The 10,569-nt window shown below is 44.7% G+C and overlaps 1 protein-coding gene across 1 annotated transcript in view; it reads left to right on the top strand.

Moving 5' to 3' along the window:
* The first annotated feature begins 252 nt into the window (after nt 1-252).
* Nucleotides 253-10,569, top strand: part of DNAJC11 (DnaJ (Hsp40) homolog, subfamily C, member 11) — a 13,438-nt gene continuing 3,121 nt past the window's right edge. The window contains exons 1-9 of the mRNA XM_009871289.1: nt 253-379; nt 2,533-2,606; nt 3,620-3,721; nt 7,048-7,176; nt 7,414-7,536; nt 7,695-7,768; nt 8,725-8,914; nt 9,172-9,257; nt 9,710-9,826. Coding sequence (XP_009869591.1) covers nt 292-379; nt 2,533-2,606; nt 3,620-3,721; nt 7,048-7,176; nt 7,414-7,536; nt 7,695-7,768; nt 8,725-8,914; nt 9,172-9,257; nt 9,710-9,826 — 983 coding nt within the window. The 5' untranslated portion in view covers nt 253-291. The remainder of the gene's footprint in view (nt 380-2,532; nt 2,607-3,619; nt 3,722-7,047; nt 7,177-7,413; nt 7,537-7,694; nt 7,769-8,724; nt 8,915-9,171; nt 9,258-9,709; nt 9,827-10,569) is intronic.

Raw genomic sequence — 10,569 nt, 5'->3', positions numbered from 1 at the left:
GGCCTTTATTTCCATGGTGAAAGCTTAGAATTTGTGAAGGCTTCAGTCACTGAAGAGTAAATAATGTGGAAAACACCAGTGTGTGTAACTGAACATGTTCCTAACTCACGCAGTGAAATGAAAGTCCATTCTTGACTCTGTGTGTGTAAAAGTAGCACCATGATGGACTTCTCTTTCAGGGCGATCTTGGGAAGGGTCTTTTTAAATAGCGTTGGTTGTAATTTCGTTCATTTTCACTGCTGTTCGCAGGCCTCTCAGGAAGAGCTGAAAGCTGCCTACCGCCGGCTGTGTATGCTGTACCACCCCGACAAGCACAGGGACCCCGAGCTCAAGACCCAGGCTGAGCGGCTCTTTAACCTTGTTCACCAGGCTTATGAAGGTCAGTGGGAGTCTGAAGTTTGCAAAACTGTTGTCAGGGCTTTTCTATAAGAAGTCTCATGTCTTCGTGCTTTTTGAAGACGATATATATTATTATAAAGTAATAATTAATATTCTGATACTTAGCGATGCTTTGTTTCCTCTTTCTGTCCTGTACATCAGAGGAGCAACACAATGTAAGCTCTGCAAAGAACAAGACACAGATTATTTCCTGTCTTATTTCCTGCCTGTTGTAAATAATCTTCTCACCACTTCCCTTACTTCTTATAAGAATCTCCCATAAGAGGCTGAAGACTGGAAAGTTTACAACAGAAAGACAGTTTCATGTTTTTTGAACTGATGCATCCTGAGTTTCTGTTCTCTATCGCCTGGTTGTGGTCTCTGTTGTTGGTTCCAGTGAGTTCTTTCATATGCTAAGACAAAGTCTTTATAGCAGTATTTATAGTGGTTAGAGTTTTTTTTTCTCATCCAAGAACGCCAAAACCATTTAGAAATATTCTGAATTAAGCTGACATTTACTGAAATCCTGGTGTCACTGTAGGTGATACGTAGTGTGACTGAGGCACAAGGGAGTGGCTCCTTAGGATGAGATTCCAAGCATGAAATGAGGCATCTGGAATGTGAGTAGATTAGAGGCTGGTGGGACTCTTGTGCATTAAAAAACTGGTGCACCAGACTAGATGTCCAGTCCTGTAGGCTAATCAGAAACTAGAGCAAAATGGTGAATAAATATTCTTCTATTAAACCTCAAAGACAAGGTAAAAAAACTTTTACCCTCCTGTTTTCTGAAAGATAAGCATTTGTTTCTTCCAGTCGGACTTGAACACGGGTGCGGTCTTTTCCCTGGACCCCAGGTAGGCGTTAGGACATAGGGAAGCTTTTGCTGGGGACAACTCTGAAGGTCTTACATCTGACAGGGGAATAAAAACTCAGATTGCTTCAATAGTTTCATTTTAATGTGGTGAGTAGGTCTGACGTTAGAGTCAGCTTTCCCTTTGAATTCCATGGCTTGGTTGGCTCTCTGTTGCGATATACATAGAAATCATTGCTTATTTAGTGCCATGTGTAAGTGTAATATTTTACAAGCAAAAAATCTGACGTCTCGAAGAAAAGTCACTCCACCTCCTGCCCATTTTCTCCCCTTTCTCTTCCATCTCTTAATATCACAAAACAAAAGATTTATTTTATGAGAATTTATAAAAATTAGTATCTGCCTGTGACATTTAGCAAGTTCAGTTATCTTCGGGTAGTTTAGATCAAAGCTCAGTTACTAGTATAAGACTTTTTTTGCCTTCATATACACACCCAGCTCCCTGAAGACTCATCAGTTCCTCCACAGTGAAAAGAAATAAATGATAACAATAAATCCAGTGTTGGAACGTTGTGGGAAAATACTGATGATTTTTAATTATTTTATTTTTAAGGAGAGGTGTGGTATCAGAGATTGTGCATTTAAATACGCCTCACATTTTAGAGATTCTTCCCAATTCCACATGTAGTCTTTTTCCAAAGTAACCTCTCTGCAGTTTCCTGCTGTGTTTTATTTCTGCCGTCGCACTGGGTGACTTTCTGGGGGATTGACACTCTCTGTGCATTTCTGAGATTACCCTGTGGTTGCTGTTTGGTGAGGCACGAACCACCACGGGGAAATCGCTTTGTTGGTGCTTGGCACGTCCCACGCGTTTGGGCTGGCTGGGGAAGTCTCTGGGCAGGGATAGTGAGGAAGATCGAAGACAGGAGAGAAGCACCAAAGAGCTTTGAAAGCCAGGCAGAGGTAGATGTCATTCCTCCTCAGAAAGTTTCCAGGGACTGCTGCCGCCGAATTGCTGATGACCCCACTGATTGAGAGGGCTCGTGTCAAAGAAAGCAGTATGAAAACCCCTTGCTGCGTATTCAGTTAATCTGCATGTCTCTCTTGTGTTCTTTTCACTTACTGATTTTAGAAGAAAAGGAAAAAAAAGGAAAAAGGGAATCTGTTGGGAGGAAAAGTCAGTATGTCGTATTAATACAGCATGTAAAAATTGGATGCAACTGTAGAAGAACGTGTTTCCAGGATCTGTGCTTGAATTCCAAATAACTCTAGTGTGTTGGTCTGAAATTTGAGGAGAAGACTAAAAACTGCGTTCTCTCCTCTCTTTTGATTTTAACTTGCAGTGCTTAGTGATCCACAGACCAGAGCCATCTATGACATATATGGGAGGAGAGGACTGGAGATGGAAGGATGGGAGGTGAGAGAAATTTAGCACCTTATGGCCAGTGGAATTGACTAAACTCACCTTTATCTGACATTCTTGTATTGAGCTGCGCTGACACCTTGATGGTAATAAATGCCCGTTTGTCTGAAGGCATCCTTGTTTTGTTATTTCTGTCTCTGCTGAAGCACCGTGATGGATTTTCAAAGAATAGTTAGGTTTTTCCACCTGACAAGAGAACAATAAACCTGACATTCAGGTTCCCTAATAGGATATTACAGCAACAGGCAACGTCTTTGTCTGAGACTGATGTGTCATTATTGTCCATCTAGTCTCGTCTTTTTCATCTGAAACTCTTTTTTCAGCGTCAGCTAGCCTCCGAGTTCAAAATTACTTTTCCTTTCTGCGCTTTTTGGGATTTTTTTTTTCATCGTTGTTGGTTTGGTTTTTATGGGTTTTGAAAGACATCTTGTCCATTTGTAGTTTCCTGTCGTTAAGTCCCAGCTGACTGTGCTGCGCTGCGGCCTGCAGAAAAACATTGCCTTGCGTCAAGGTCGGACCGAGCAGCAAGTGATGTAGAGCAGTGGCAACGTGTAACAGGCGTTTCTGAGCTGCTTTCAAAAGCCAAATCCAGCACTCTCTCTGTCCATACCTCGAGCCGTACCTCTTCAGAATCCTCCTTCCCTGAGCCGTGAATCCGTGTAGCCTAAGATCACAAAACTCTCGCTCAATTAATTTACCTCAGGCCAGAAGCTGTCAGTCACTTTCAGTTTTGTGTCTACACCTAGTAGAGAAGCTAAAGGATAGCTGTTGGTGACGGGTGTGCTGCAGTACCTTGTACTTGTGGTTTGAAAGCTACTTGGCCTGGTTTTGCCAAGGGAGTAGAAAAACAAGACCATTTTCCCTTCTCCCAGAGCATGGGGCTTCCTCTCATGCCTGCCATTTGACCCGACCTGGGTGTTTGCTTCCAAACTCCATCCCACCAGCAGTGCAATACCCTGAACATCCTCTTTCTGGTAACCTTTTGGTTTTCCTTTCTCTTTGAGCAGGTTGTGGAAAGGAAGAGAACTCCAGCTGAAATCAGGGAAGAATTTGAGCGTTTGCAGAGGGAGAGGGAAGAAAGAAGACTGCAGCAGCGAACTAATCCAAAGGTAACCGAGCTGTCTCTGCTGGAGATGAGAGTGATTGGGGGCAGAAGGGTATTGTTGGAGAGGGACATGGTTATCTCCACCTCGTGTTTCTGTGTGACTTCAGGAATTTGACATTTTATCTGGGCGCCTCGCCATAGCTGCGAGCAGTAAAAAGCAGAGCTCATTGTGAGCCTCAGCCTCTGTGTCCTCGGATAGAATTAACCATCTGGGTGTTTACAGCAATTGCTGACTGGCAGCCTATAGAAACGTCTCTCCAGGCAGTGTTCCTGTGGAATTAGGTAGCGCAGCTGTGATCGTTCCGTACAAGAACGCAAGTTATTTTAAAATTTCCAACATTTTGTCAGTTCTATAAAGTGGTTCCAGCAAAATAAAGCATTTTGACCAGAAGTGTTGAGCAATAACCAGATGTAGGCAATTTGGCAGGTTTCGAATTGAGTCTATTATTTGCTTTTAGAGCTTTGTTTTTGCTTTCAAAGACGTGCAGAAGGGTTGAAAAGTTCATCACTTGATTTGAGTAGAACTGGTTCCTGTTAGGAGAAATTAAATCCTGTTATTTTCCTGCTGTGGAAGGTCAGCATCTAAGAAATGTGGGTCCCTCAAGGCTTAGTCTGGCACAGCCTCCATATGTCACCTTCCAGAAGGTAAATCCCTAAGAAAAAGGGTGAGGAGGGAGTATGTTCTTCTCTGGCACACCTCTCAATTCCATCAGTACAGTCTGTTCCGTATTCGCAGGATGGCAACTAGAGGTGATTTCAAAAGACGACACGAGGTAGCGACTGATGGTTCTGCAGTGCCGTTCCCCAGCTTCCTGCCCTGCTGAGCTGCTGCGCTGTGCAGCACCGACTTCTGAGGAGAGTTTTACAGCTTCTTCCCTGATGCTCTCTCCTTGAGGGGGCCTGTTTTATTTCCAGCGCTCGGAGCAGGTGGCTGAGAGGGACTTGCGAGCAGCAGCGGTCCCCGCTATTATCCGGTGGCATAGGGGGTGCTGTCGTTCACTGGGAATATTTTTAACCTTGCCATCTGCTGCTTTTCCTGTGCTTGTGCCTAAGCCAGTTTCCTTGCCAGGATCTGTAGACCTCTGAGGGTGACTTCACCTGCTTGGCGGGAGGTGAAATACCCGCACAGAGCCCACCACCGCTCGCTTCGGGAAAAGGTGGCTGAAGAGAAGATGTCCCAAGGGATGCGGAGGGGTTGGGGACACGCCTTTCCTGTGAATGGGTCTTGCGGGTGTTCATGGATAGGTTCAGCTGTTTTGCTTTTTCCTTTGGGACGGATTTTTTTTCCAAAATTCATAGACGTGAAAAAGGAAATCATAGTATTTTGAGTATGATCGAAAGACAGGAGGTGCAACGAATTTCAGGAACGTGTGTGGACGTTGGTGCATCTTTACAAAGGGTACAAGTGTTGCGTACACATGGATGTAGCAGAGTGAGATGTTTTCCAGTAGTGGTTGGGTTTTCCATGCAAATTCTTAGAAAGCTTTACTGCCACGTACATTCCAGTCTGAGTTGAAAGTATGTGATTTTTTGCAGTTTTGCCATTTAAGTTCAGCATGCTTACTACTCAGTGTAACATCCATTGTTTAAAAATGTTTAACTTGGAATTTGAAGTCGCAGTCTGTAAAGGTTCTGCGCTGAGCATAGTGCTCCTCACAGAAAACTTTTCTTTCCATCCTGCCTCTGTTAAGAAAGATCTTGGGTTTTACGCTTCTTTGAATTAAAGACCATCAGGGAAGAAAGGAAATAGTTCTCTCTCTTGTTAAAATAAGTAAGTGCCCACCCCTATGGGAGTGTGTTTGCTGGACTTCAGTGAGTGAAGCTGCCCTTTCCATGTCTCTTTGGCTGTTCTGTGCCATGTCTTTCCAGAGGGCTGGGGAGCAGCGTGTGGCGGTTGGCAGGTTTGCCTCACTGACTCTCCGTTTGGCCTCGTTTCAAGGTGCAGCACAACATAGGGGAGGGCTGAAACTGAAGAAGCTGTAGCATCTGGAGGGCAGATCCCTTGAAGGTGACTTTGCAGATGGTTCCTGAAAAGCAATCTTCTGCATAAAGGGCAAAAGCTCATCACTCCTGCTGCCACAAACGGAACAAAGAACATAATTGCGTCACAATTCAGCAGCCTTCCAAGAGTAATTTGGAAAAGGGTTGGGGCGCAGCCCCTGCTCCAGAGTTCTTCTGGAAACAATCGCTCCGTCCTGTGTTAAAATATTTATCCATTTTTTGCTGCCTAAGAAATCAAAAATAAACGTTGGGAAGAGGTCAGGAATCTCCACAGCAAGTAAATAGTTGGGAGCCAAACCAGAGACAAGTCTTCAGTCCTGTCAAACTGTGCAATTCTTCCTGTGCTTATGGTTCAGCATTTGATTAGAGTGGAGCGAGCGAGGAAAAATGCTCACTCAGATTGAAATACGAATCTGTCCCATCCATAGCTGGACTCTGTGTGAGTGATTCCAGTACCAGCCCCTGAGTTTCTTTATACACATTGTTCAGAGTTCCTGCTGTACCGGTGCACAGAGGAGTTTGGTTTCTGTTGCGGCCAGTACCTCTTACATGGGCTGGAACACTGTCTGATAGGCCTGAAGGGACGGTTTCCAAAGCCTCTGAGGCTACGTGACCCAGACAAGGATCCAGTCGTGCCCTTTTCAAATAGACCCGCTCCTGCAGTTGGTCTGGCTGAGCACAGCAGCAGGTAGCCAAACTGTTTAGCTGTGGCCTAGTTTTACATAGGAATAAGACTTTCCGCAGTCCAAGAAAGGAAATATTTAGTACTTGCAAAGTCTACCTTTGTCAAGCTTTTCTTCTGATGACAAGATACAAACTAGGAAGAAGAAAACAAATTTTTTAACTAGTGAAGTCAGTTGCGAGTGATGCAGTTCAAAATGAAGTTGTCTCAGATAACTCATAAGAAGAAAGCATTTAGAGGATTTCCACTGAAGGAAATAAATGTCTAAAATACATTATTTCAACTTTGGAATAATGACAGATCAGAGTTTTGGGGGAAGAGTAAACCTGCTCTGTTACAGTGCTCTATCTACCTCTGTGAAGTGTCCCAACAGAAAAATCACCTACTCATAAGTTGCATCCCTGCTGAAAAGCTATCTTTTATCCAGTTTATTTTATGATTTGTATTGCTGTGTTAGAATATTGTAGTTGTTCATTTTTGTTTGTCTCGGATATGTGAGAAATGCATTTTAGCGTGGAAAAGATAATTGCAGAACAAGAGAAAACTGAAAAAAAATCGAGTCATAAGCAAGGATGGTTTAGCCACTTGGCCTGTGCGTGTCGGATGCGTGTTGATGCCAAGTACTCGTTTCACTTGTCATTCCTTAGGGAACAATCAGTGTGGGAATAGATGCCACTGACCTCTTTGATCGTTACAATGAGGAGTACGAAGACGTGCCCGGGAGCAGCTTTCCCCAGATTGAGATCAACAAGATGCACATATCCCAGTCCATCGAGGTAAGGCGGGCGCCTGCTGCTCGCCTCCGGAGCAGGGGCCGAGCGGGGGGATTTAGAGCAGGTGTGACCCTGTCTGGTCTGAACACCTGGGCTTGGTGGACGACAAGAAGTAGACTGGAACGTGACCTGGCTCTCCACACTTACTCTCTCTGCAGTCGTAATTATGCCCTTGCAGGATATGTGTTAAATGTGTGAGTTGGGATCAGAGTAATTGGTGACAATATATTCATTTTTCAGGCACCGCTGACTGCCACGGACACAGCAATACTGTCCGGTAACCTTTCCACCCAGAACGGGAATGGAGGAGGATCGATTAATGTGGCTCTGAGACGCGTGACTTCTGCCAAGGGATGGGGAGAGGTAGCTACAGGCTGTTAGGCATTTTTATTCCCAGCCTGTTTCAGGCTGCTTGAAGTGGGTACCTAGTGCTTATTTTCTTTAGGGAACTTCACGCTTGTGAAGTACTTTGTCGCTGTTGTAAAAGATGTTCTAACAATTTGCATTATGCATTTAAACAGTTGGAGTTTGGAGCAGGAGACCTTCAGGGACCTCTCTTCGGTCTGAAGATATTCCGTAATCTTACACCAAGATGGTAAATATCAGAAAAATGGTGTAATGGATAATATTCCACACTAAAGAAGTAAACAGCTTGATTTCTCTTCCATGTTAATACTGGATTTGTTTTCTGTCCTACGAAATATGGTATTTCTTCTTTAGCCATAAGGTTATGCTTCAGTACTGATCAAAATGCTTGTATTCTTTTTGTGTGTGGGTGTCCTCCATTTTCGTGCTTCCAGTTTAAGCAAGGTCTGTGTTCCACATCCTTAGATTTGTGTTTAATCTTATGAATTTGTAATACTTGAGGCATGATCTCACAATCAGAGCTTGCTGTGAGAGCTGAACAAAAAATTGAGGACCTCTACTCTGGCTTCTGTTTGTGAGATGCAATCTCTCACAGCAGAAGAGGAGATGATATGTCGTATTTTAGGGGAATAATGCCCAATTTGCCACTGGTGTGGTGTCGGTTTACAAGTGAGTAGAAGTCAGGTTGCAAAGGAGAGCACAAGGTAAGGGTTGGGGTTGCAGACATACCTTAGAGCATCGTAGGTGCCACTGTAGACTTCGGTCTTCTTACATTTTCGGTTTAATAAATATGCCATTCCTGAGAGCTTATATAGTGATCTTCTTCCCTGTAGAGTCCTTTAATGCTAGGGTTAAAGATTACTAAGTAGCAGAGCTGCTGTCTTCCAGCAGCCAAGTGCGCTGTCCCTACCGCAGACCGGGATTTTACCTGCCGAGGGTAGGTGCTGGAAGGCAGCCTGCAGCGCTCGCGGCATCGTTGTGGCACACACAATAAACCAGGGCACGAGCCTGCTCTCCTGGGCAGTGCTGTGCTCAGGACAGCCGAAATTAGGTTTCAGTTTTTCCTGAAACCCTCAGCGATCATGCTTTTTTGCAGGACAGTATATTCACATTCGCTTCTGGGCCAGAGGGAGTTCGAGGCCACCCGTGTTTCATCACTGACGAGGCTTTCCTTATTTCTCCTAGTTTCATCACTACAAACTGTGCCCTCCAGTTTTCGTCCCGTGGGGTCCGCCCGGGCCTCACCACGGTCCTTGCCCGCAACCTCGACAAGAACACGATGGGGTACCTGCAGTGGCGGTGGGGCATCCAGTCCGCCATGAACACCAGTATTGTCCGGGATACCAAAACCAGCCACTTCACCGTGGCGTTACAGGTGAGAGCCCTGTTGCCCTACGCCGGGGGATGGAAATGCTGCCCCGTGGGAGAGAAGTGCCTTGTCTCCCCCGTCCCAGCAGTGTTTTGGCAGGGACTGGCGGGTGATGGAGCAGTTGGTGCTGCCTCCTGTAAGATATGTAAGTGGCAAGTGTTGCAGTGTTTTCTGTGCCATTTAAAGGATAAGAAAAGGAATCGGGAAACATTCGATGCTGGTCGAGCGTACATTTCCATACACTTGTGTTTCTTGTATTTCAGCTGGGAATCCCCCATTCGTTCATGATGGTCAGTTATCAGCATAAGTTTCAGGATGAGGATCAAACACGAGTGAAAGGTTCTCTCAAGTAAGTGTGAGAGGGGAAATCCCATGTTGCTCATAGCCTGAAGAATATGCCCTCTCCTGCCGTTGCATGCCTCCGGGTTTCACACAAAAGAAATGCTTCTGTGGCCTTTGGGAATTTGCTTGTCATTAATTAAATCTGGTAAATGGTTGAAGTGAATATCTTGGAGGCTGAGCTCTGTGTGCCTCTTTGGATAAGTGAACTTAAGGTACTTGTGTGCGGTACCTCTGTATCATCACCAGTAAGAAAGCTGGAAGCTCTTGCAGCCTGTTTACTGCTTTACAAGCTGAAAAGGCTGGTCTCATGTTGTAGTCACATGGTGAATCTTCCAGTAGCCAACATTTGCTGCACACAGATGTGTTTCCATGTTTTACTTGTTGGGAAATCACACAATTCTGGGAAGAGAAATTCAAGAGTCTTCCCTGTCTTACCAGCTTTTGGTTCTGTCGTCCTAGGGCAGGTTTCTTTGGGACCATAGTGGAGTACGGAGCGGAGAGGAAGATTTCCAGACACAGCATTTTAGGAGCCACTGTCAGTGTTGGTGTTCCCCAAGGAGTATCTCTGAAAATCAAGTCAGTTCCATATTACAACTCTAGATTGCAGAGCCTGACCATAACCTGCATTATTCTGTTTCCAGTGTTCAGGTGGGAAGGGCCCAGTCTCGGGGCAATACCAGTATGTTGGTGTATCCCAGGGAAAAGTGGTGCCATCGGAAGCCACGTGTGCCTTCTGCTGGCGTTACTCTGAGCCCCAGCCACGTCTTTCAGGACATGTGTGTGTGTGTGTGTGCGGGCATGCGTGCATCAAAATATTCTAAAATACAGCTTAAAGCAAGGTTTGGAGCATTACGGTTAAGTGGATGGAAGATTTCTGAAAATGTTACTAGTAGAAATGCCTTTCTGGTTTTGTAACATGGCACACAAGTCTATGCTTGCATTAGTGACTTGCCGTTAACTAATATAGCTGATTGCATTATTAATAAGTTGCAGTTCACAAAGGGGGGCAGAACTCCTTATGGGGTTGTGTTCTGTCGTGCTCTTTTAATTGCTGCCAGTAGAGGGCCTGCCTAGGATACAGGGACTGGAAGGAAGGTACCTGTCTCCAAAACACTCGTGTTTTCTAAAATAAATATTGTTATGAGCATCAGAGAAATAATTAGTGTATGTCTTGCTTGAAGGTACACGCCAGTGTTATGAACACAGAACTTTTCTATGAGCATTTTTTTTCTCTTGATGATGATGTTCATCCCCTTCCCTGGTGAAATTAGTGACATAATAAATTATCCTAAGATGAAAACAACACTTTAGAATGGTTC

This window comes from Apaloderma vittatum, unplaced genomic scaffold (assembly GCF_000703405.1).
Source record: "Apaloderma vittatum isolate BGI_N311 unplaced genomic scaffold, ASM70340v1 scaffold9726, whole genome shotgun sequence".
Taxonomy (NCBI): Eukaryota; Metazoa; Chordata; class Aves; order Trogoniformes; family Trogonidae; genus Apaloderma; species Apaloderma vittatum.
The sequence above is the reverse complement of the archived record's forward strand: the minus strand, read 5'-3'. Positions and strand labels throughout refer to the sequence as shown.